The sequence below is a fragment of the Suricata suricatta genome, chromosome 2 (genome assembly GCF_006229205.1).
Source record: "Suricata suricatta isolate VVHF042 chromosome 2, meerkat_22Aug2017_6uvM2_HiC, whole genome shotgun sequence".
Taxonomy (NCBI): domain Eukaryota; kingdom Metazoa; phylum Chordata; class Mammalia; order Carnivora; family Herpestidae; genus Suricata; species Suricata suricatta.
The window spans coordinates 133,626,654-133,652,065 of record NC_043701.1 but is presented as its reverse complement, the minus strand read 5'-3'; the positions used below and the strand labels follow the sequence as shown (position 1 = coordinate 133,652,065).

Sequence of the window (25,412 nt, the reverse complement as noted above, 5' to 3'; positions counted from 1 at the left end):
CTGGATTCCACTATTTGTGGGAGCAACTATTTTGGGCATGGTAGTGGATCAGAGGAAGGTCTTGTTGCTACTATAGGTAATGATGATGATGATGTTTATAGCATGGCATCTCCGTGTTTTACAGTTACTGGTTAATTTTTACAGACTCCCAGGACTACTAGCAATAGGCCCATTGTGCAGATGGGAAGACTGAAGTCTTAAGACTGACTAGAATTGGTGGAGCCGTGATCTGAACCCTTGACTGACCTCAAAGCCAGTGTGGTAGGGGAGTTGAGAGATGTAGATAAAGTAAAATGCCAGAGAGACGGTGGTAAAGGCATGATGGCTGGGAGATGTATTCTGGTAGTTGAAAATCCCTAACGATGTGTCCTCCTGATTCTCAGCAACAATCCAGTGCCGCCAGTAGGTGCGACTTCATTGTATAGATGAAGAACAAGCCCAGGACCGAGATTTGCTGACGGTCATTTGGGTGGGACTTGAGGCAGATCTTGTTTTCAGTATCCCATGTTTGAAAAACATTTAATTTAGATGGGACTGTCAGTTACCTTAATTGTCTCACTTTCTAAGCTCAAGATTTAGTTTCTTTTTGCAAGAAGCCATCACACCTGAAACACAGGTGGCTCTAGCGAGTTCTACCTGCCTTCCAGGCTCACTAAGGCTTTTTTTTTGGGTCTAGATTCAAGAGCTGCCATAAAGCCCATTTCTGGTATAGCCCATGGCAGCCATTCTCAGTACAGTAAAATTCCATTGTAGCCTATTTTTTATAAATGACCTACACGTGGAGTTGTTTAGAATGTGTCTGTTTTCTTCGTGGCCTGGGGAGTAAAAAGGGGACAGAGTGCACCCACCCTTTGCTAAGAAAATACAGTAGAAGTTTTGTGTCTTAATCAAGTCAAAGCCTGTCTTTCCTTAATAAAATGAAACTTGCCTGTGGGGTTTGTGTCTCTGAAGTGATAATTTCTCTAATTTCAGTTTACCAGCTTTTGTCTTTGAGGGCTCAAATGGCAGGCCTTGGAGCTGCGAGAGGTGTAGTGCTTGGTTTGCCCTGAGGAGTGTTTGTGTCTTAAAATGACATATTTAATCAGAACTCTCCAGGAGGCCAGGCACACATTCCAAGAACTGTCTCAGAGTTCAGCATATTGCCTCAGGAGGAGAAATGGGTGGCTCAGTGGGTTAAGTGCTGACTTCGGCTCAGGCATGATCTCAGGGTCTGTTAGCTCTCTGCTGACAGCTCAGAGCCAGCAGCCTGCTTTGATTCTGTGTCTCCCTCCCTCCCTGCCCCTCCCCTGCTCACACTCTTATCTCACTCTCAAACATTAACAACAAAAACAACAAAACTGGGTGTAGAGAAGAAAGTTGGTATTTGGAGGGCAGAGTGGGAGAATGAGAATAGAGATGAAGGCTTTGCTGGGAACGCGTTTTGAGAAATCACTCATCAGAAACTGGTGATCTATTGCTTGTGTATAAACACCGAAAGTGTCGTTTGCCTCATTCTTACAAGAGCGAAGATATGTAGCCCTGAAAGGCCTTGTAGCCCTGTTCACTAACTACTCAGAATTTCTCTTACACAGAATTCCTTGTAGGTTGGGTATTTGGTTTCTGCTTGGTTGCTTCTGCTTTTGGACAGGTCATCACCTAACGAGGCACCCCATTCTCTTCCCCTACCTCGAGCTGTGGTCTGCTTCTCTTCACTTCTACCCCCTGCTCTGCGGTCTGGTTCCGAAACCACACAGAGCAGACCCGCTCCCATGTCACAGAGCTGGAAGGTGGCCTCTCCCTGTGAAGGTGACAGTTTCCTGGAAACCTCCCAAATACCCACAGTCTTCTGGGGGACTTGGGAGCGGTGTCACGTGCCCCCGCCTTCCTGATATGCCGTGCTTGTCACTTGACTCCTGGGAAGCAGACCACACGGGTGCGTGCCTTCTGCCCTTCCTGGGGCCTGAGCCCCGCCGCTGGTCAGCGTGCCCGAGGCTTCTGACCACCACCTCCGTCCTGTGCTGTCTGAGTGCCCTCTTCCCAGCTGTCCTTTCAGGATCTTTCTGTTAGCTTCTCGCTTCTCTCTCATTCCTGCTGCGACCACTTCTTACTTGGAAAATTGGTAATAGCTTTGCATTCCAGTTAGGGGCCCCTCGTCTGAATCTCCCACCTCCTTTTCAGTTCTGCCACCTGACGCCTGGGTTAAGACACTGGCAGGAGCTGTTGCCCACAGGGTGGAGCCGGCTGAGGTCCGCTTCCCCGGCCTGAGGCCTGTCTTTGCAGGCTGGCTTCTGAAAAGACAAAGGGGATTTCTCTCCCTTGGGATGTTCAGGAATCCCCTTCCCCTCTCAGCCAGTCTTCTGTCTCTCCCTCTGTCAGGGGCCCCTTCAGATTTCCTTGTGGAAAAGCCTCCTCCAGCTCCCCAGGCACCTTACTAATTTTGCTGCCCCAGGGCTCTCATTCCTTGTGTTTGTTTTTTTGTTTCTCCCTTTGGGTGTCCATACCTCTCTCATGGGGTCACAGAGCCTGTCGCCCACTCTGTTTCGCCGCCCGAGCGCGCTTTCCTCCCAGCCAGAGGAGTCTGATGGGCCTGCCTTCATCTTGGTTGCTTCCCCGCTGGGGTGGCGAAGACCCGTGCTTGTCTTCACAGCCTTCGGTCCACAGCTGGGCTCCCCGGGCAGGCGTATTGCCTGAGAGCTCCCTGAAATACAAATACATTTTCCGGGAAGGAGTCCTGTCTCACAAGTGTTGGGACCCACTGTTTGGTTCCCTCCCAGGGGACTGGCTCCTGAAGTAAGCACCTGAACCTGGGCAGGCGGCCCACTGGCACCAGCATCGCCCCCGCTCGTGTGTTTGCCTCACACTAGCCATCCTGAGCTCCCACAGTTGTGAACATACATCAGGTCATTTTAGGACATCGGATTTGTTGCATACCACAGACTTATGATGTGCGCTTTTAAAAAATTGGGCTTTATGTTGGAGGTTCCTGGGAATGTCTTACTGAGAATTTTATTCCTAGGAGCTGGGAGTTAGTTTCATTTCTCTGTGTCCATGGACTCTTTTTAGGCTTGATTTTGATTACTTCATAGGCCTAGCAGATTGGGTAGCACACCAGTGTATACCTTTTCCTTCTGAAAGTCCTGAGGTGGGCCATTGAGTAAGAGTAACTGTTGATTGGGGTTTTGTTAGCTGGACCAATCTCAGATAACCAGCTGCCCAAGGCTATTTTTATTCCAGAACAGTTTGGCCAAAGCTGGTAACAACGTCATTATCACAAATGAAACAGTGAGACTGTTTCAAGTTCCTAGAAGGAATAAATAAGCCGCAATGTAGTCTTGCCTCTTGGGCCTGTGATAGTGCATCGGTTTCTGGAAGCCTGATGCATGTTGGCCTTGTAGACAGTTCCTGGCTGGGATGGTTGGAGAAACCCCCCGAATCAGAGTTCTGCTGACTGTGTTTGTGAGAATGGATTTGTGAGTGGAGGGTGGTGGTCAGGGCTTCTGTAGGGAGGACTGTTCACTGGCCTAACCTTTTGCAATCCTGTCTGACTCCGGTGTGCTGAAGTCCAACCGCTTTCTGGTTTTGCCCGTGTATCTCTGTGCATTCCTTTGCCTAGAGACTCATTTTGTAGCTTCCTGTTATTTTTCCGGCTCTTTTCTCCCAGTTAGAGGTAGAACCAGTTTGTCTATCTTGGGTGCTTTTCAGGATTCCCCAGGGCCTAGTGCCTGGAAGGAGCAAGGGAGGTTCTGCTGGGACCTGCTGGCCACGTGTGCTATCTCTAACTGCCGCACTTCTCAGAGCCCTGACCCTTGTGACACAGCTAATTCCAAGACCTACCGCTGAGGGCCGGCCCCAGCCTAGCTTGGCTACATTGTAGGTACTAAACGTTTGCGACCCATCTGGGGATTAGCGTGTACTGTTTTGAATCTGGTGCGTGTTTTCTTATGGAAATAAGCCAATGGCTTTTGGAATGTGGCTATTTTCAGTTGAGTTCGTCAACTGGTTATGAATGTGATTTTTTCCACCAAGGGGCATTGAGGCTATTACCTGGACAAGAGATAATCATTCACTTGCTGGTGCCTGAAAGGGTGCAGATAATCTGGCTTGAGCTTTTGGGGGACCTGTGACTCAGTCTCTGTCTAAATACTTTGTGGAATACAGCTTTGGTTGAAGAGCTACTAATAACAGCGTTTCATTGTCTTCTCTTCCCTGGAGGGAGAGTACCTACCAACGTACATTCTTTGTGTGCTGTGTGTTACATGTCTGTAGAATTACTGTGCCTTCTCATTGTGCTCACAGATTGAAGCCACGTGCCGCCTGACTCCCGAGCTTCTTGATGCATTTTTGCAGGTGACTCTGGGATTTCCTTCTCAGTCTTGAGTCACATGTTTTCTGTGTACGGTGGGAGGTGGGCGTTTGCTGGAGCCCACCTACTGAGGGGCTGGCTGAGTTGGCCTCCTGCACCATCGTGCATCTTTGTGTAGCCTGAGAGACTGTTGTTTCTGGCCGACTGTTTGCTAGAGGTGACCTTCCAAAGTGAAGGCTACTGTCGACCTGTATTAAGAAATGTAGGTACTCTTGAATTTTTCCTTGTTGATATATAATACCATTTTTGCATTTAACAGCCACATACTCTTCAGGTTACCTCTTCCCTTCTAGTGTTGTGAATTATACTTAATAAATTTACGCATATCATTTTGCCTTTTGGATTACTGTATATCCTTAAGATGTATTTCTAGAAGTGGGTTACTTTTTGAAGAGTGAGTTTTTTTCCAGTTTTTGAAATACATTCATATATTAAGAAGTCGTTACGTGTCACACTTACTCAGCTTTACAAATGCATCTTTTACTACAAATGTGTCACTTTTTTCCCATTGGCTGATTTAACTTTTAAAATGTGGCACCTTTTTTCTGTAGCCTGCGTTTCTTTGGCCCTAGGTGATCTCATTTCTGTGCATGTGACTCCTACCTTTTTCATGACCACAGCTGAAGCAGTGTCGTTTTGTGCACCTGGTTTTGAGTGCACACGTGTTCACTGTGTGATACCCAAGTGGGTTATGTAGTTTTCACAGAAACTTGTTTATGTGCAGATATGCACAAGGTTAGATGTATAAAAGGGCCCTTCTAGAACATTAAGAATCATCGTTTTTTTGTAATAAGGATATGAATCTTATTTTCTCTACAGATTAACAAAACTGACTTTTTTTCATTATGTGTTTTTTAAAAAATGTTTATTTTTTTTATTTTTGAGAGCCCAATGGGGGAGGGGCAGAGAGATAGAGACAGACAGACAGACAGACAGACAGTCCGAAGCAGGCTCCAGGCTCTGAGCTGTCAGCACAGAGCCCAATGCGGGGCCCAAACATACAAACTGCAAGATCATGCATGACCTGACCTGAAGTTGGACACTTAACCAACTGAGCCATCCAGGCACCCCATTCTATATTTCTTTCTGTAATTAAATCCTATGATTTCTTTTATTAACTCATGGAAAAAATTTAAGGTTATAAAGATTAAAAAAAAGCCTGATGCTGTTTAAAAATAGTTTGAGAGGAGAGGTGCCTAGGTGGCTTAGTTGAGCTTCTGACTTCAGCTCAGGTCATGATCTCATGGTTTGTGAGTTTGAGTCATCCGTGGGGGTTGGTGCTGACAGCTTGGAGCCTGGAGCCTGCCTGTCTTCAGATTCTGTGTCTCCCTCTCCTTCTGCCCCTCCCCTTCTTGTGCATGCTTGTTCTTTCTCAAAAAATAAGTAAACTAAAAATAAAATTATTTGAGAGGAGAAAAGCAAAGAAGATAAATCAGGTCTCCTCCCGCCCCCTGCCCCGCACTCTGTGACTTACATGGATATAGATGGTCACACAGCATCTTGCCTGGACCCGTTGGTGCCGTGTGGTTTGCGTGCCCTGCGGCTGGGTGAGGGCCGAGCTACCGTCCAGCTCAGTGCCTGGGCCAGTCCTTCACCCTGGGTAGGGACGAGAGGGAGGGCTCCTTCTCATGCTGCTTTTTTGTCTTTTAGCTCTAGCCAGCCCTGTCCTAGGGCTGAAAGAATGCACCAGAGGCTCGGCGGTGTGGTGCCAGAATGTGAAGACGGCAGCCGAGTGCGGGGCCGTGAAGCACTGCCTGCAGACCGTCTGGAACAAGCCGACGGTGGTGAGTGCCGCCGCCCTTTTCAGAGCACTTTCTCTTGCCTCATTTGGTTTGCTCCTCACAGGGACCCTGCGAGGGAGGCAGGACCTGTTGCAGGGGCACCCATTTTCCGCACAGTGGAAGCTGCTTTCCCTGGGTCACTCAGGCTGCTGGTGGCAGTGAGAGGGTGAGGTCCGCCCGTGGCCAGCACTGTGCGCTCCATGCTACCTTCCGGGCCTCTGCGTGTGCCCCACTCGGCCGTGGGCGACGAGGGGCCGGCCCACTTGCCACCTCCGTGCCCGGCATGGGCCCCTCGACACAGCTCCATCCTTGGTCACCCAAATTAGTAAATGCTTAAACTTCTGAAATCCTTCCCCCCTTTTTGCTATTTTCTCTCTCTCTGCTTCTCTCAGACAAGCAGATCACAGATTCAGACCCTGGAGCTTAGTAGGTATTTAACATTTTATTTTCAGCTATAGCCAAACTGGAAAAGAATCTGCTGGTTGTGTGTTTCTGTGTGTGTGTGTGTGTGTGTGTGTGTGTGTGTGTGTGTGTGTGTGTGTGTGTATGTGAGTGAGAGAGAGAGAGAGAAACCAGTTTATTTTTATCCAGCTTAAATTAAAAAAAATTTTTCCTGCCAGTTTTTGAGATAATTGACATACAACATTGTGTAAGTGTAAGGGGCACAATGTGCTGATTAGGTATATTTATATTGCAACATGATTCCCACCACAGCATTAGCTAATATGCCTATCCTTGAGTCAGTGGGTCATTTCAAAAATCCAGTTTGTATGTGTCGTAAATATACTGCAGTGTACTGTTATCCTTTAAGAGAGCTCAAGTAAGTAATTCTGTGTTTGAAGGAAGAAGGGACATCAAGCTCATAAATAAGATGGGATGTTTCTGCTAGCTTTGCTGTATATATGAATGTTATCTCTGCATTTCAACTTCTTCATACTTAAAATGAAAGTGTTCCGTTTCACTTACGCATTCAATAAGGTAGACATTAGCCATGTATGACTATTTAAGTTTAAATTAAAATTTCAGGGATGCCTGGGTGGCTCTGTCAGTTGAGTGTCTGACTGTAGCTCAGGGCCTGATCTCATGCTTTGTGAGTTCGAGCCCCGCGTTGGTCTGGCTGCTGTCAGCTGTCCCGTGGAGCCTGCTTTAGATCCTCTATTCCCCTTTCTCTGCCCCTCCCCTGCTCATGTGTGGGCACTCTTTCTCTCTCAAAAAGAAATAAAACATTTAAAAATAAATAATTAATTACAAGTTCAGTTTTTTATCTGCACTAGCCACTTTTCTGGTGCCCAGTAGTCACATGGGGCTGGCTTCTGTACTGGACACTGAAGATTTGAGAATATTTCCGTTATCACAGAAATTTCTTCACCTGCTATAGAATTTTTGCCCCCCTGAACTTTTTTTTAATATAGAACGCTTCGTGAATTTACGTGTTGTCCTGAGCAGGGGCCGTGCTAATCTTCACATCGTTCCAGTGTTAGTGAGTGTGCTGCTGGAGTGACCGTTGAGGCCATGGAGTCTGCATCTACACGGCGTTTAATGCAGTGTATCAGCGCGGGGCTTTTCACGCTCCTGGGGCGTGCTCCGAGATGCCGGAGCTCGAGTGCAGCCTCTGGGACGCAGGCCCTGTCGGAGGCGCCCGGGCTTTGCTGGCTGTGCAGCCGCCGCACGGCGTGCTCGTGGCGCACTCCGGGGCGTGCACGCCGCCTGGGACTGTGCGGGGTTCCTGTCTGAAACCTGTTGTGAGGGGCGCCTGGTGCTTCTTCATTAAGAGAAGAACAGTTAGAAACAGCGTTCCTCTAGAGATAGTACATTATTATTATTAATATTATTATTATTATTGTTTTCTTAAATATAGTTTACGGTCAAGTTGGTATAACACCCAGTGCTCATCCCAACAAGTGCCCTCCTCCATGCCCATCACCCAGTAGAAATAGTTTCTGGATTCACTGGAATACTATTCTCTGTGGCCTAAATTACTTTCTGATTTGGTTTCTAATTTGCTTCCCATCTTGTTTTTAGTACGGCTTCCTCTTTTCAAATTCAGTGTGTCACAGGAGGACTTTAGCTCTTTCTCTCTTGCTAGGACAGTCTCCTGGGTGCCTGAGTCTCTCTTGGATGGCCCCATGCACGGTATTAGCCTTAGGTGCAAAGGTTCCAACTGATGTCTTTAAATGCGGCTAAGATCCCAGGTGTTCCCATGTCACCCAGACATGTTAGCTCCTTTGCTCTTCTTCGGTTGAAAATCAGTTGGCTTCAAGAAGGGAGCTCCCCACAGCCTTTGAGAACCAACTAGAAGTTCTGTGTCCTGGGCCACCTGAGGCCCTAGGTGCCCAGGCTTATCAGAAGATCCGTGTGATGTTTCTAAGGTCTGGGTGGCGATGTGGCTTCTCCTTGAGTGTAGCAGCCCCGGGAGGTGGAAGGTGCAGACAGTGCGGGGCTCCAGCTGGCGTCTGGCTGCGCTCGCTTCTTCGTCCCACCGCCTTTTACTCTTAATGATATTGGCCCCAGGTGAGTGGTTTCGGCTGATTTCTACTGCTCGAATTTTCACCTTTCTGATCCTCAGTTTCCTCCTGGAGCTGTTGTGAGCAATAATATGCAATTTGGCTGGTGCCGTGTGTGCTGAGGTGCTGAGGGGTGGAGGGCACAAGAAAGCGTATCTCTCCTGTAGAAGCACGGAGCGCTCTGGTCAGTCCCACCTGACCCTTGCCCCGTGGCGTCCCTGTGCTTCTCATCTAGGCTGGGGAACCCGGATGTGCCAGCGTGTCAGACATCCCTGGTTAGATATCATAGGACAAGGCCCAGGGGACTTTGCAGCTGTGTACAGAGTGAGTTACATCATACAAATACACATCTCTCTCCTTCGTGTTCTTTCCTCTTAGAAATCCCTTCCCTGCGATATATGCAAAGATGTCATCACTGCAGCTGGGGATATGCTGAAAGACAATGCCACTGAGGTGAGCTGCCGGGAGCGCGTGTGAGCATGTGTCAGCAGTGGCCCGTGTGCGCCTGTTTCTTAAAAGAGCTGTGGTTCTGGGGTCTAATGAGGAGTGGTCAAGCCCACGGGTAGGAAGGTGTTTAGATCTTGTGAGCCACATACGTCTGTTACATATTTTTTTTTCCCTAAACCCCATCCCTTAAAAATGTAAAAACCATCCTTAGCCACAGGCTATACAGAAAGAGGCTGTGGGCTCTAGCTTGCCGACCCCGGCGGCCTAGGTGTTCAATGCCCAGGCTTGATGGGGACTTCTGTATTGCCGGTCACTACCTGTAGGTCTGTTTTGACCATCTCTGCTCAAAAGTCCCTGTGCCCAGGAGGCTGCAAGTCGGAGCGGCTGTATGAGGAGTGTCTGCTCTTTGCCTGTTTGTCTGATGGAGCCACCGCCGCCCGCTGGCCCTCTCCCAGGGCTCTTCCCTCGTTTGCTGGGGGTGTGGGGTGTTGGCGGGGCGGGGGCGACTGTGTTCTCAGCCTTCTGCAGAGCACATGTACATCCTGATCTGGCCCCTTGCCTGTATCCCTTTAGCAAGAGATCCTCGTGTATTTGGAGAGGACCTGTGACTGGCTGCCTAATCCGAACTTGTCTGCCTCGTGCAAGGAGATGGTCGACTCCTACCTCCCAGTCATCCTGGACATGATTAAAGGACAGATGGTACGTGGTGGAGAATAGACTCCACGATGGTAGACACTTCCCGGGCCTGGGGAGGTGCTGGACCAGAATAGAATGGAAAGTCTTTTCATGGATTTGGATTTTCTCCATAGCTTGTTCCTACTGTTCTGATTTCCAAGAGGGCTTGGGCCCAGTGGAACACTCTGCTTATAACTTTCAAGGGTTGAGAAGGGTGCAGGAAATGGGAACTTGCAGAATACTGAGGGAATTGTAAACTGGTCACATTTATGTGGGCCCATTTGATAACTCATGTCACATCTTTAGCTCTCTCTTTGAGTATGCAGTTCATTTCATACTCATTCATTCAGGGACTGTCCTAGTGGGTTCAGCTAAAAGGGCATTCTGCTTTCATTCAAATAAGCATTCACTGTGCATAAACTGTTGGATTTTTAGCAACAAACAAGGAACTGGGTCTGGAATTTGGAAAGACCTTAAGAAAGGAGAGGTGCTCAAAAAGTAGGGCCAGAGGTGTGGAAGGGTCCTGAGACTGTACGAGGGTTTTCGCAAGGATGGCAGGGGTCACACCGTGCAAGTCCTTTTAGGCTCTCCTTAAGGATTTCGAGTGCAGTAGGAAGTCCTTGGGAAGTTCAAAGAGAGGCAGAGGTGTGACATGACCGTAGATGCCTCTTTTAAGGGTTTGGTCTAGGTCCCGCTAGTTGGGGATTGGAAGTGGGGAAGCTGGCAGGGCAGTTTGGTGTGAGATACGATGGGTCGGTGGAGGTGGACAGAGGCGCGTTCTGTTTCAGAGCAGAAATGAACTGGACCTGCTGATGGAGGGAGGGACAGAGGGAGGAGAGAGGCATGTCCTCCAGGTTTCTGGCTTGAGCTGCTGGGGGTGGGCTTGGGGGAGCCATTTGCTAAAGTGGAGATGGGGAGGGAGCCGGTGGTTTTGTTGGACACTCCTGTGAGTGGGGCATGTGTATGTGAACCAGGCCACGAGGTAAGGACAGGGACTCAGGCACCAGGTGTCGGTTTTGTTCTCTGGGGAGACGATTTCCAGCTGACCTCTTTCCTCACCAGAGTAACCCTGGGGAAGTGTGCTCGGCCCTCAACCTCTGCGAGTCTCTTCAGAAGCACCTGGCAGAACTGAATCACCAGAAGGCGCTGGAGGCCAACAAGATCCCAGAACTGGATGTGGCTGAGGTGGTGGCTCCCTTCATGGCCAACATCCCCCTCCTCCTGGACCCTCAGGATGGCCCCCGCGGCGAGCCCCAGCCGACGGTAAGCCGGGAGGCCCAGCCACCGAGGGGCCCGTTCTGTTGAGTTCGAGCTGAGACGTGAGAGGGGTGGTGCGTGTGTGCAGTTCTCCAGCTGGGGACGTGCTCCTGCATTTGACCTTGCAGCTAGACGAGCCACCTTTCAAATGCTTGTGTCATGGAGGTTCTGAAGGACTTGGGATATTTAAAGTATGCAAAGGCTTCTCTCTGTTCTGATGAAACTTTATGGCAGTCAGTGCACAATTGATTCTAAGCCTGTTGATAATTTCAGAGCCTGTGAAAACACAGAGCTGGAGTGCTCAGTTGGGTGGAGTGTATTGCTCTTGATCCCAGGGTTGTGAGTTTGAGTCCCATATAGGTTGTAACTTTACTTAAAAAAAAAAAGACAACTTTTAAAAACCCACAACTATTAAGTAAGTCACTGCCTGGTACTGTGGTCATGAGCACATAGGAAATTTTCTTGGGAATTTGAATGGTCTTAGTTATCATAGGAGTATGCAGTGTTTCCAGCCTGATGTCCACCCCGACTGCCCATCAATCCCTGTCTCCGTAGGCTGGTGGGGACGTTTGCCAGGACTGTATCCAGATGGTGACTGACATCCAGAATGCTGTAAGGAACAACGCCACCTTTGTTGAGGCCTTGGTGAACCATGCCAAGGAGCAGTGCGACCTCCTGGGGCCTGGCATGTCCGACATGGTGAGCCTTCTCTCCTCGTGCATTGGAGGGTGTTCTGGGCTCGAGAGCTGGGCTCTGGAGTTAGGAGTGGGGGAGCCAAGAAAAAGTTTGTTCTTGAGGTACCATTTTAAGTTCCAACCCAGAGACTTTGAGGAAAAGATTGTTCAGACATATCCTGTTTTCCTTTTTCGCAGAAGGCATCTGGAATGGTTGGTGGGTGCTTACATACTTTGTTGGTTAGTTGAATTTGTATATATAACAAACACTTGGAATAAAATAGCATATGGAGACCACTTTTGTGAAGAATTTTTACCCCTCCCGGGCACTGTATGTGTAAGGAACAACATTAGAATCCTTTATGAATCCATATGAATCCTGTTTTTAAAAGCCTGGCTGTGGTGTATTCATAGCTGTAGGTGCTCCTTCCCCACTGCCAGTGGGCTTCTGTCCTTGGGAAGCCGGGCAGCTGGCTTGCAGGAGATCCACCCGGGGCGCCTCCCTTACCTTGCTGAATGTCAGTCCTGCAGGCTAAGAAACTCATTTTGTTACATTCTTAGGGGGTTTCCTTTCTTTCACATTAACCCCATGCCTGTGAAATGGACATGTAAAACCAAAATGCTAGTTTTGTATCCAGCAGCCGAAAAGCCCGAGCTAGGGTTGTAATAACTCTGTGGGTCTAAGATCTAGAGCTGCCTTCCTGGGGAAGAATGGCTGGTTCTGGGAGCTCTGGGTTCTTTTTCTGTTGGGAGTCTTCTGGCCTCAGACGAAGTATCTTTGCATGTCACAGTCTTGCTTGGCGGCCCCAGCTCAGCCCTGTGTGAGGGCTACCCTGTTTCCCTCGGTTTCCTCCCTGTGGAGGCACCCCAGTGCGACCAGAGCTATTCTAGGAAGGTCTGTAGGAAATAACTAGAGGTGTATGAAAGTAGGTGTGCTGAGAATCCTTATAACTTCAGTCTCCTGGGTTTTAACTCTGTAATCTTGTCCGGGAGTGTGTGAATGGGTTTGAAAAGTCATTTCACATTTGGAGTGTCAGGTCTCCTAGCCACGTTCAGAATTGCTCCCGAGTGCTCTCGCTCTGTGATCTTGGGGCAAGTTTGGGCTGTAAAAGGAGATGGGAGGCCCTTTTCTCTAAGGGCCTTAGGGAACATTTTCAAAACACCTTTTGCACTCCTTTCCCCATAACATACAGGATAAGCAAAGTGTCATTTTTATCTCAGACGTTCGTGAGACTCTAGTCTTGGAAACTTGCTTCATAGTTACCTGGTGACATTGTTGGAAATGCTGGGGTTTTGGTGTGTTCCTGCGGCAGTAGTGTCCCTGACCACCTGTTTCTCTCTCCCCAGTGCAAGAACTATATCAACCAGTACTCTGACATTGCTGTCCAGATGATGATGCACATGGTAGGTGGCGGGGGAGGTCCCCTGTTAGCATTCTCTGTCTCAAACTCTGTGATTCCCAGGATTTTGAAAATACCATGGTTTAGTTTTCCCTTATTCCCTTCAAATAATGAATTGGGTCAAAATGAACCTTTTTCAACCAGCAGACTCTACCTGCAACTCAGTCCCCCTCCCCTTTACCTTCCGCAGCCAGGGAAGAGCCTGAGGCAGCTCAGCCCCCAGGACTGCCTTGGTGGCTTCCTGGTCATTTGTTTGCCTGTGCATATGTGAGCTGGCTGTCAGATTCCTGGCATCTGCCTTTCACCCTGGGGCCCCTGGGAAGAGTCTGCTCTTGAAGCGAGGCCTGGGCTGAGAACTGCTATGTAGCAGCTGCAGTTGGTGGGTGCGGTGAATCCCGCCTCTCACAGTTGGTCCTGCGCCCTGTAGCAGTGTTAGCTAGAGCTGCTGCCTGAGCTCCTAACTCCTGCACTTGCTTCTGATGCTTCTGGGTGGTTTGGGCATCCCTCCGTTACTAGAGGGAGAAAATCCTGAGCGTGCACGTGGGCTAGCTAGCTCCGTGCAGAAAACCGTTGTCCGAATCAGGGTGGTGGTATTCTGAAATTGGGAGCATGCCCTGGCTTCCTGAGAGCTGAGCTGCCTGAGTCGGGGGGATGGGTTGCACTTTCTCTCCATCCTGCTGCTGACTTTCTGTGTTGAGATTGACCTGTGGTCCTTGAGTTTGTTCTCCAGCCAGGGGTCAGCAAACTGTGGCCCAGCCTGTGTTTTTGTAAAGTTCTGCTGGACACAGCCATGCGCATCCCATTTTCTGTTGCAACAACAGGGTGGAATAGTTGAGTCCTCACAGCCTGGAACGTCTACAAGATTTAACTCTGTGGCCCTGCGGTAATTGCTCGGGGGCTCCGACCAGGCACTGGGATTATGACAACATACCTTGTTCTAAAAATAGTTGAGAGGCAACCCACAAAGACATGGAGCTAGAGTAGGAAATAAATAAGCCTTTGATCTGACTTGATTTGGTTAATGGCCAAGTGCTTCCTCACAGCTGAGTAAAAATATGTTCTCATGATAAAAATTTTACCGCATAGACGTTTTTTGAAAATACGGGTAACACTTCCCAAATCAAAAATAATTTGTGGTTAAAAAAAATAGCGGGGTTATAAGGTTATGTCATACTTCAAACTTCAGTTTGTTTGCTCAAAAATGTATTTTATTGGTCATTAAACATTCTGATACAAAATGATTTTTAAGTGGCTGCATAACCTGTTTGGGTAGAACATAATTTATGACACCAGTCCCCTTTGGATATTTAGATTGCTTTGAGGTTTGCTTTTGGTATCAAAAGCATGATGAGCACCCTACAGTTAGATAGATAGGTGGGCAGATCCCGTTGCTCCCTTAGTACAGAGAACTGAAATGGGAGTTGCTGAATCAAGGGGTAAGGCTTTTGATCTGTTGTCCCATCGGCCTTCCAGGATGGCCTTTGGTGCCCTGAGGCCCAGGCCGCGGGGGGTGTGCTTCAGGACCCCTGACCCCTCTGGGTGTATGTTCCCGCACACACCCCTGATTTGGGCACTCCTGTGTCTTGTTCCACTTGCTGCTTACCGCCTGGGGGGACGGCCCTGCAGGCACGGTGGGCTGAGGCTTCTGAGGACGGAGAGCGCCTCAGAACCTGGCATTTCCTGGGACCTGTGGTCCAGTGTTTTGGGCATGATTCGGTGTGGCGGGAGCATGGGGACAGTGCGCACACAACTGGACAGTGTGGTCTGTCCCTTGAGGGCCACAGTAGCTTTTGGGGCCCCTGAAATAACAGGAACAAGGTAGGTTGCTGATCTGTGCACGGTTTCCCTGAACTTCTGGTGACATCCTTACAACCTTGGTTAACTGATGTTGCTTTAATTTTTTCTTAACTGTTGTGTCCTTTCCTTTCTCTTATTTTCATCTCTGATTTCCTGTTGTTTTTTTTTTGTTTTGTTCAACAGCAGGATCAGGTATGTGATGGGGGATTTGCTTGTAGTAGTGGTCTGCTGCTGCTTGTAGTTAATTTTGCTCAGTTTTTTTGTTTTTTTAATGGCATGATCTGTGTTAATAACTATGCTGGTAGGGGAGCTTCTGCATCTCCCCCCTGTGATTTAGGGGGGAGGGTCTCATCTCCCCTTCAGGGGGTCAGAAAAGGAAGTCCAGGAGGGCTTGAACTCGGGTTAAAAACCAGCACTAAGCTGGCCATGTGCATGCCACCAATGTGCTGATGGGTAACCACGGGTGACCCCGGAGATGCCTCAGTTTCCTTAATTGTAGGCCTGACTTCCAGTGTTTCTGTGATGACTAAGGGAGGATTGCATGTCTTTAGTCCTATTTTTCTTCGCCCCAGAAATGCCTCTGCTGCATGAGCAAATCATTTGCAAACAGTGAGCAGACTGTTCCCGTCTGTTGGATCCAGAGACTTGGAAATAATCTCTTGATTGTGGCTTCTGCCCCTCTGGGTGATGGGGTCCTGCAGATCCTGGAACCATATCAGATGGCTCAAGAGCCAGGCCACTGGTGATACAATATGGAGACCGAGTCCCCAGACCATACTTACTGAGGCAGTACCCCCTTTGGAGCACGGCACCTCTCTGTAGGAACAGAGTTTTCAAAGATATTTTGAAGTCTAATGGGAGAGGACTGTGGCCGAAATACCTGCGTTTTCACCCACGCTGCCCCAAGGAGTTAGGAGAACAGAGCTCATCTGAGATAAAGCAGCCACACACCTCCTGAGTCTTGGTCTTTTTTTCTAAACAGCTTGCTGTGTCTTTGGCCCCATTCTCCTTTCCCTCCCCCCATTCTTAAAGTGTGCCAAAGACAGGGTATTTAGGATACGTTCCAGACTTCCCCAATCTTACTTAATTCTAAAGACTTCTCGAAACTAAAACAAGGTGAAGGATAGCCACAGTCTAGCTCTTCTGCCAAACAGTGCTCTTTTTAGCAGTCCTGCCCTGCTGCTTTATAGTTTGGTGGTGGGAGGCAGACACTGTCAGGCCCAGAGCTCATTGCTGGTTGCATTTGGTTCACGCAGTACACAGAGTGTGTATACTTTTCTCCCTCTTGGCCATTATCATCGTGAAATGGTCAAGATGTCCAAATTATAAGTTCCCTGGGGTTTGTTATCTGGATGGGAAGGGGATCCATCTGGAGCGTCTGTGACCCGAAAGGATTGATCGCTCTGAGGCCTTGGGTTTTTGTGTGTACTGTGTTTATGCAGTTGTGAAAACAGAATTTTATTTATTTATTTAATGTTTATTTGAGAGGGAGAGCGAGTGAGCGAGCACGAGCAGGGGAGGGCGAGAGAGAGAGAGAGAGACAGAATCTGAAGCAGGCTCCAGGCTGTTTGCACAGAGCCGGACACGGGGCTCGAACCCCCAGACTGAGATCATGACCTGAGCTGAAGTTGGTCACTTAACCAGCTGAGCCACCCAAGCACCCCAAGAATATGGTTTTTAAAAAGCCAAGCATTTCTTCTTTAAATGGTCCTGCCACTGAAAGATCGAGTGTGGGTTTATTTCCAGGATTTTCAACTTTCTGTTAGTGTATGGGCACAGCAGTTCTTCCTCTCGAAGAACATGCAGCCTATTTCCTACTGAGAGTGAACTGACTGGACTGAGAAACAGGTTCTAGAGCAGACCAGGTGTGCTTGGAGGAGGATCTGATTGGCTGTGAAAGGGAACAGGCACCAGAAGGCTCGCTTTCCGGGGGTGCTCTGGTCAGAGCAGGGACGTGGTTCTGTCTGCTCTCCCCTCAGCTTTGCGTGGCTGCCTCCCTGCGTGAAGCTGGTACGTCTGTACTCGCGGGGGTCCCTTTAGATTTAATGATGAGAAATCCCACCTCCTCACGCTCGACGCTGTGACTGGGATGCCCCCCCAGCGCCGTAGCCTTTGTGTTTAGAGAGTGGAGCTGAGGGGGCGGTGGGTGCAGGCCTGCCTCTGACTGCTTTTTCTGTGCCTTCTTTAGCAACCCAAGGAGATTTGTGGCCTGGTTGGGTTCTGTGAGCAAGTGAAGGAGATGCCCATGCAGACTCTGGTGCCTGCCAGAGTGGCCTCCGAGAACACCATCCCTGCGTTGGAACTGGTGGAGCCCATTAAGGTATCTGCTGGCCCTGTTTGTACTGGCCCGGGCTGTGTAACGCCCTGTGGTACCACGTTCTGTGAGGCATGCACTATTTTGGTTCCCTGTTTGGCTGCTGAAGGTGTTTGAGTTTGAGACCGTTCCTCTACTAGGGCAGCACCCCGCTCCCAGCCCTGAGTGCGTTTGTTTCTTGAGTTATAAGCCCGAGGGCTTCACAGGGTCAGCCTGCACCTGTGGCACCTCTAACCTTCTAGTATGTTTGTGTCCTCCACCCTGCCCCGTCGCCGGAGTACAAACTCCATGTTCCCAGAACACCCCAGGACTCATGCAGAAGCTTCTCGGCGTGCTGCTTGCACGCATGGGTGTTTGCCTCGTTTCCCCGGCACCCTTCACTTGGTAAAGATCCACTGTGTTGCATGTCCTGGCATTCATCAGGCTTGCAGTGTAGCTCCTGAAAGGTCTGGACCACACAACCTTTTATTGCAGGGCACGCGCACACACTTCTTGTTCCAGACGTTGCCATGTCCCTTGACCCCTGGCCACCTCGTCTCCCTTCTCAGCCCTCCCTCAGCACGTGCAGCGTGCGGACCATGGGTTTAAGTCAGACGGGGCTAGGGAAGCGCTCCCGCCTGCCCGTCTTGCTGACCAGATTAGCAGCCAGAGAAAATTAGGGGAGTTACAGCTTGTATTCTGGCCACATGTGGCTGCACGTGTAAATAAAATCCACTCCTTGGTTTCTGTAGCCACTTTTCAGGAGCTCAGTAGACCCATGTGGCTTGTGCTGCCCTGCCGGACAGCAGAGGCAGAGAGGAGAATGTTCTTCCTGTCACAAGAAAGCTCTCCTCGGCAGGATTACTTGATTCAAGGCAGGCTGTAGGAAAGCAGTCTCAGGTCCTAATGAGACTTGACACTCAGGAGCAGACCTGAAATGTGTTTAAAGCTTTGTCTTCTAAATGGTAGACAGGAAGTGAGTCCTCACTCCCCTGCTCTCCCATCCACCTTCCCAAAATGACTCTGGAATGATGAAATGATTGTGACCTGATATATCATGTGGACAGCTCTTTGGGGTTGGGGGATGGTTTCACTGCTTCTGTCTCTTGAAGTACGAATTCCTGGGTTTTGGGGGTGGGGGGTGCATGGCAGGATATGGTGGCGGTAGAGGACTGTGCAAAGGGATGGGTCTCTTGCCATGTAAAACCATCAGGGACGGGAACTCCTGACTGGGAAGAGGCCACCTTATGGGTGATAGTCTCTTGTCCCTGGTCACAGGGTATTCCTTACCCTTTAGAGCAGCAGGGCCCAGGGGTGAGGCGAGGGTCTCTGAATTAAAGTGCTCTCTTGCCCTTTCAACAGAAGGACATGGTCCAGGCGAAGGCTAGCGTAAAGTGCGAGGTCTGTGAGTACGTGGTGAAGGAGGTGGCCAAGCTGATCGACAACAACAGGACTGAGGTACGTGTGTTTCCAGAGTGCTAGAGTGCCCGTCCCCAGTGGCAGAACCAGCAGAAGAGGTGGACTTGGCCCTCGCTGGCATTGGACACAGCCTCGGGAATCTGCACACCTGCTGCCCACCAGTGGGCCCCTCTGGGCTGGGGTCCTGGGTCTGGTCTTTTTGGGGAGGAGACTGCACCTTGCTGCTGACTGGTTTCCTGGATCATGTTAGTATTTTGAGAATCTTTCCCAGGCCTGTCCAGCATCTCATCTAATAATGATCCTCTTTTGTGTTTCAGGAAGAAATACTTCACACTTTGGAGGGCGTGTGCTCAAAATTGCCTGTATCCTTATCTGAAGAGTGCCAAGAGGTGGTAGACACTTACGGCACGTCCATCCTGTCCATCCTCCTGCAGGAGGCGGCCCCCGAACTGGTGTGCAAGATGCTCCATCTCTGCTCCACCCAGGGGCTGCCCGTGTTGCCTGGTGAGCGGGATGATGGTGTGGCTGGCCGGCCCTGTGGTGGGAAACGGCCCGGCCGGTACTGAGCCTGTGCTCCTGTGTGCAGTTCGCATGATCCAGCCGAAGGACGGTGGCTTCTGTGAGGTATGCAAGAAGCTGGTGAGCTATTTGGACCACAACCTGGAGAAAAACAGCACGAAGCAGGAGATCCTGGCTGCCCTGGAGAAAGGCTGCAGCTTCCTGCCTGACCCATACCAGAAGCAGGTATGCCCTGGGTCAGAATCTGCTTGGAGAGGGCAGAGCCTGAGGTGGCTCATTGATTGTACCCATGACTGAGGTTTTCAGGGAGTGCTAGCCATTCCTTAGAGGCAGTCTGTTGGTTCAGGGGGAGGTACGGGGGGAAATAACGGGCAGGTGAGGTGAGGCTGAGTGTGGGCGCGTGGGGCATCTGGGAAGAGGGTCCTGGGTTGGCAGTGGCAGGAATTCTTTAGGAAGAACATGTATAGCGCCCCTCCTTTCGTGCCCCCCACTCTGCGTGGACACCCCTAGACCTGGGTCTGTATCTGTGTTTACCCTACAGTGTGATCAGTTTGTGACTGAGTATGAGCCCGTGCTGATTGAAATCCTCGTGGAGGTGATGGACCCTTCCTTCGTGTGCTTGGTAAGCTCCTCTGGGTGGCTCTGTACAGAAGGGCTCCTCAGACTCTGGCCGAGTCTTGGGCTAGGGGTGGGCCCACAGCACTTCACTCAGCCACGCTGACTTTGGAAGCTATGTCAGAGTTCTAGTTGCTTCTAGAAGCAGATAATCTGGTTTTGGAAAGGATCAGTTGAGCAGATCTAATTCTTTCCTCCTCCTTTTGCCCTTTTTTCACCATACAGAAAATTGGAGCCTGCCCCGCAGGCCGTAAGCCTCTTTTGGGAACTGAGAAGTGTGTCTGGGGCCCTAGCTACTGGTGCCAGAGCATGGAGGCAGCCACCCAGTGCAATGTGAGTAGCCGGGCAGGTGCTCTGCGGGCCTGCCTTGCCAGCTGGGCAGCTCCTGCGACAGCCCTGTGTCAGTAGGGCCCCTCTGCAGTCAGCGGTCTACCCTGCCTTCATGTCTGGTGGGTGGGAGTTGAGGGGGGCGGGTAACTGAGGCCCAGAGAAGCGCTTAGGCTTATCTGTCTTGGCCCCGCAGAGGCAAGAAGGCTGTGCTCTTGCTGGTGAGAAGGATGGGGGTGTTCTTCAGTGCTTTGGGCTTGTTTGCCTGTTCTTGCCTTAGTTCTCCTGTGACAGGGTCAGGAGCCCATTCACGTGAGGCCACCCCTGAGGTTGCACAAGTCCTGTCCCTTGGGTCAGTCTTGAGCCTGGGCTGACTCTTCACCCAAGGCCCGATGTTGGTTTTCAACGGCCCTGAGAGCTGGCGCTGCCCATTTGTTGCGAAGTGCTGTGGTGCCATCTTGATGGGGCAGTCACTGGCGGTGCCCCACACTGCTTTCCTGGGTGGGGACGTGTGTGGGCCAGTCAGTTACTTAATGCTCCTTTGCGAAACTTTTTCTTCCTCGAGCAGGTTCCTTGTGACCAGCCGGGCATGACTGTGCTAGTAGGGTTGTGTCAGTGTGGCAATGCCAGACACGGCCACTTCCTTGCTCCACCAGGCCTGGTCCATAGCACAGTCAATAGAGGAGTAGGCTTTTGCTGCTATCTGGGTGGATGTGCCCTTGGGGCCACTGTCCGCCAGGCTTGAGCTGGTGTGCCCCCTGGTGGGTGAGGAGGTCTGCCCTGGGGTCCTCTGTGCAGCCCCCTGAGCGCCAGGACTGCACATGTAAGCAGATGGAGGGGACCAGGGCCCTATGTGCATGGGTGAAACACGCGAGTGCTTGTAGCTGCGACCCTGGGCCTTGCCTCGGGGTCCCCAGCACTGGAGTGGGTACGTGCTCCTCAGTTTTCAATGAGGTGCTGTCTAGCCGACTTAGGACAAGATAACAAACAGGTCCCATTTTTGCATGTCTGATGCACTAATGGGCCATGGGTACAATCTGTCACGTGAAGACTAAACCCAGTTTCCTCTCTCCTGTTAGGCTGTCGAGCATTGCAAACGTCACGTGTGGAACTAGAAGGGATGTTCCTTCTGGGAGAAACTGCAGCATCTTTTCCTACCTGTGTGTCTGGGGCATTGAACACACAGATCTAATGACTCTGTTATAAACTAGGACCCCCTTTCCTTCCCTCCTTTCCCTCCCTCCTTTCCTGCCTCCCGATGGTAGCATTGCCGTCAGCAGAGGAGGCACCTCGCCCTCTGCCACGCGTAGCCGCTTCAGTGTCCCCTCCCTTGCTTGACCGCCGAGGATGTCCTGTGCACTGGGGCTCTTTCAGCCTGCCTTTGCGGCTCCCTGGAGGAGGCGGCAGGGGTTGTGGGTGCTGACCCGAGCCTCCTCTCCAGCCTCCGGGCCGCGGCCTTGTTCTGGGCCCTCCGCCTACCCCACGCGGGGACCGCCCCTCTTCTGCGCCGACTGGCTGCTATACAAAGAAGCAAAACAAAGGCAGTTTTATATGAAAGATGAGAGGCTCAGAATAATTAGGCTTTTTAAAATTGCGTAGTTTTCACTGTTGGGAGGATTGAGGAAGCAGCTGCTAGGAGACCTGGGTGAGGCTTGGGTTTGCTGTCTCCCGTCGACCTTCGATTCAGCTTTCCTGTGTCTTTGCTGGTGAGGCCTTGTCTGGGGTTCTGTGGGTTTGGGTGGGAGGGGAAAACCTGCCTGAATGTCATTTAGCTCCGTGTGGAGGTCCTGTGGGCCTGCTTTTGTGCGTGAGCGTGGACAGTGGTGACCGCCTCTTGCTTGCTTTTGTGTCCTCGTGGCTGTGGAAGCCTTGCTTTGTGTGTCTGTACTGCCACCCGGGGCCCGCGGGCCCTGGGCGTCCAAGCCCCCTCCGCTCCAGCCCTCATTTCGAGGATGTTCTTTCTAACCTTCAAATCAATGTGGATGACAAGCTCCTAAGCCTTTGGCTTTCAGGTAGAGGGTCTGCTGGGCCTGCTGCCCAGGGGCCTCGGCGGCCTCCTCTCCTACCCGGCCTTCTCTTTTCCACTTCTAGTTGCCAGGAGACAGCGAGATACGCAGTTGCTATTAAGTGGACTTAACGATTTTTTGGTTTGTTTTGCACTAAAGTTTCTGTGATTTAATAATAAATAAACTCTGTGAACCAGACCTGAGCCTGAATGCTTCTGTACCACCTCGGCCAGGGGAGTTCGGTTTTTGAGTGAGTGGGTCCTAGGGACCCCTGGATGTGAGGCCCAGTTCGGCTCCGCTCTTCACCCTCTGCCCTGCCCACCCCAAGGAGGGTAGTTTATGGAGCCAGAGCTAACTGAAGGAATTGAATTGCCGGTTCCTTGTGAGTTGCTTTTCTTATTTAAAATTCAAACCATTCCAGAAACTTTCAGTGAGTGCCAGTTAAACAAAATCAAGGGGAAAATGTTGAGGGAATAACTTAATTTAAAAAAGGAATACACAGAAACAAACACTCTATATTCAGAACCCAGGGGAACACCAGTCATTTCTCTTTATGAGCCGGGCAGATGGGAAGCCAGTGAGATGTAGAGCACGCAATTCTCGGATGTGGACCATGTCCATGGGGGGAGGCGGGGATCAATCACTGGCCCTTGCAGGAGGTCCAGCCGGGCATGTGCTAGAAACGCATCAGGACTTGAACAGGAGTCAGGGAGGCCAGGCAGGGTATGCCCCTCTGGGCTCCCCTCTTCTGGTGCTGAGAGTCGGGGTGGGGGTGGGGTGGGCAAGGACAGGGATGTGGAGAGGGGAGGGGGAAAGGGCCCGCTTGGCCTCTTAGAGCTCAGCCTGGGCTCAGTTGGTCTTCAGATTCCCGGGCCCCCAGTGACCCTCCTTACCTTTGTCCTTAGATGCTTAACATTTTTGTTTGGTTTTCTTAAAAAAATAACAAATTTTGATAGAGGTCAGGTGCTGAATGGGCGTCTGGCAGAGGTGGACTCTGAGCAGCTGTGTGGGCTGCCTGCAGGCCAGCTCGCGGTGGTGCGCCCAGAGCCAGCCTGGGGAGGGGCCTGTGCTGGGAGACGGGACAGGAGCCGCTCGCACCAGTGACGCCCCCGTCTGGTCATAGCTCTGTGATCTCCAGGGGACTCTCCAGGATCACGTCCCGAAGCTTGTGCAGGGGCGTCGATTTGGCGGACTCTGTGCGAGCATTGCGCTCAAAGGCACCGGCTTCCGAGGTGGTCAGTGTCTCCAGTGAGCGACCCAGGCCCTTCTGGTCGTCCTCGGGCAGGCTGTTAAGGTCAGTGGCCAGCAACGTGCCTGTGCTGCCGTGCACCATGTGGATCCCGTCGGGGCCCTTGAGCTCTGCCGGCGGCTTGTGGCGGAAGCGCAGGCTGCCCTGGCCAGGGCTGTGCTGCCCTGGCTCCTCCTCCAGGTCAGTCTGGATCAGCTGCAAGAGGCCAGGATCCCACAACGGCTCTGAGACCCACCCAAGGGCATGCCCAGGGGCCAGGCAGGTGGATGGCCCAAGTCCCACCTGCTGTGCCCGTTTCCTTCCTACTACAAACAAGGGACTTTGGGCTCGTGCAGTAGTAGGCTGGCCTGTCCAGCTGGTGGCAGTGTTTCTCAAACTGCATACAAAGGGGAAGCACAGACTTAGGGTGTTAGGGATGTATGTGTTCTTGGAGTGTGCGCTTCCCATGAGAATCTCAAATTTTGTGTATTTTTTTTGATAAAGATCCTGTGATGCAGTTTTGGTATCTGGATCGGTCAATAGTTTGTCCTCCATCAAGACATGGAGGGAGTGTCACAGGTGAAGTTGGAGGGGTGACAGGGTATAGTGGCAACTCAATACGTGGCACTTCTGTCCTGCATGGAACTGTTCATCTCTAGCCTATTCCATCTGGGAATTGTTGGCCCACCTGGAAATCTGGGTTTTTGAATAAAGTCAATGTTTAAAGTATTGACGTCGCTGCAGGCAAATAAATTTACGTAGGTCTGTTTGTCCCTGCAGCCCGTTTCCTATAAGGATGCCACTCCTTTTAAAGGCATCTTCTTGGGGATTGAGTCTGAGAAACACTCCTCAGCACCCACCCTAGGAAAGGCCACTGCAGAGCCCAGAAAGTAGACCCGGCCTGGGGCTGCTGTCTGACTTCCTGGACCCCACCCATTGCTGTCTTTGGCCCTGGCTGCTGAACTCCAGAGATTCTGAGAAGGATGAGGGTGGCTGGAGAGAAAGAGGGAGGGAGGGCAGGGTGAAGGAGTTAAGGAATGAGCACCCCCAGGGCTGGGGCACAGCACACAGCTCCGGGCTGGCCCGGCTACCTCAGAGATGGAGGAATGGCAGGAGGAGGCTTTTTGCACCATCCTCTGTGCAAAGAGCTTTTTGAGCCGCAGGTAATCCTCCAGGACCACCTTGAGCAGCGATCCCTGGGGGAGCGAGAGGGTTAACCCCCGCCAAGGCCCTCCCCTGCCTGCCACACCCCTCGCTCACTCCCATGACTCAGATGGAGGTGAAGATGCTAGTAGTCTGGGGTGCATAGGCACCTGATCCGAGGGGAGAGGACTGGGGGCAGAGCCTGGTGACAGTGGCCAGCCAGAGCCCACGTGGGCTCTGGGGCAGGGCAGGCTGCAGGGGCTCCATATCAGCTGGATGGCCTGGCCTCTGAGCCTAGAGGTAAAGGCTGTTCCCCAGGATGTGCCCCCATCCCTGTATCCCAGGAGCTGGTCTGAGCTCAGCCAGGCATGTGGGTGCAGGCCCCTGAGGGGATGGGGCGCCTCACCTTGATGGGGCCCTCCCGAATGATCTGGCCCAGCTTGGCAATATTGTCGTACTCTTGGATGGCTGCGCGCAGGTACCGGTCGTCCTCAGGCTTGACTGCTGCTGGCTCACGCCCAAAAGTCCCCTGGGGAGAGGGTACATTAGCTGGAGCAGAGGCAGACCGCGTGCATGCGCACACACAGGCCCCCTTCTTCCCCCAAGGAAGGCAGTGGTGAAGACCTGCTCCCCCTCCCCCAGGCCCGCACATCTGTCCACCCCCTGCCCCTTGCTCTGGCCAGGGCTCACATGGGTGCGGGTGGGGCTGTTCCATAGGTCTGCGATCTCACTCAGACTCTCTGGCAGGTCGTCCTCATGCTCCGCCTGGGCAGCCAGCTCCAGGTTCCGGCAGAAAGGATCCAGCCACACGGGGTTGGCTCTGCAGGTGGGGTGAGGACAGAGGCCCTTGTAGCTTAAGTACTAAGCCCTGCTCTTTTCCCTGGCCAACAGTAGTACCTTCATGGGCCTGGAGGTTCATGGCCATGAGAAGTAGGCCCCTAGCCCCTAGCACTTGGATGCACACTCCCACGCTAAGATCCCTCAT

The 25,412-nt window shown here is 51.3% G+C and overlaps 2 protein-coding genes across 8 annotated transcripts in view; one reads left to right on the top strand and one right to left on the bottom strand.

Moving 5' to 3' along the window:
• The window catches only part of PSAP (prosaposin), a 33,549-nt gene extending 11,295 nt beyond the window's left edge, over positions 1-22,254 (top strand). Inside the window, exons 2-15 of one of the 3 annotated variants that reach the window (XM_029931863.1) lie at positions 5,993-6,126; positions 9,006-9,080; positions 9,648-9,773; positions 10,812-11,012; positions 11,562-11,705; positions 13,028-13,084; positions 15,064-15,069; positions 17,066-17,197; positions 18,533-18,628; positions 18,907-19,093; positions 19,176-19,333; positions 19,650-19,730; positions 19,949-20,056; positions 21,130-22,254. In XM_029931863.1, the coding sequence (XP_029787723.1) occupies positions 5,993-6,126; positions 9,006-9,080; positions 9,648-9,773; positions 10,812-11,012; positions 11,562-11,705; positions 13,028-13,084; positions 15,064-15,069; positions 17,066-17,197; positions 18,533-18,628; positions 18,907-19,093; positions 19,176-19,333; positions 19,650-19,730; positions 19,949-20,056; positions 21,130-21,165 (1,541 nt within the window). In that variant the 3' untranslated portion in view covers positions 21,166-22,254. Of the gene's footprint in view, positions 1-5,992; positions 6,127-9,005; positions 9,081-9,647; positions 9,774-10,811; positions 11,013-11,561; positions 11,706-13,027; positions 13,085-15,060; positions 15,070-17,065; positions 17,198-18,532; positions 18,629-18,906; positions 19,094-19,175; positions 19,334-19,649; positions 19,731-19,948; positions 20,057-21,129 lie in introns of all 3 variants that reach the window. The other 2 variants (XM_029931862.1, XM_029931864.1) reach the window with 2 other exon arrangements.
• A 178-nt stretch (positions 22,255-22,432) lies between these two features.
• Positions 22,433-25,412, bottom strand: part of CDH23 (cadherin related 23) — a 413,185-nt gene continuing 410,205 nt past the window's right edge. For 4 of the 5 annotated variants that reach the window (XM_029931856.1, XM_029931857.1, XM_029931858.1 and 1 more), the window contains 3 exons: positions 25,118-25,247; positions 24,834-24,956; positions 22,433-23,500 (listed from right to left, as the gene is read on the bottom strand). In XM_029931856.1, coding sequence (XP_029787716.1) covers positions 23,174-23,500; positions 24,834-24,956; positions 25,118-25,247 — 580 coding nt within the window. In that variant the 3' untranslated portion in view covers positions 22,433-23,173. Of the gene's footprint in view, positions 23,501-24,375; positions 24,481-24,833; positions 24,957-25,117; positions 25,248-25,412 lie in introns of all 5 variants that reach the window. The other variant, XM_029931861.1, reaches the window with a different exon arrangement.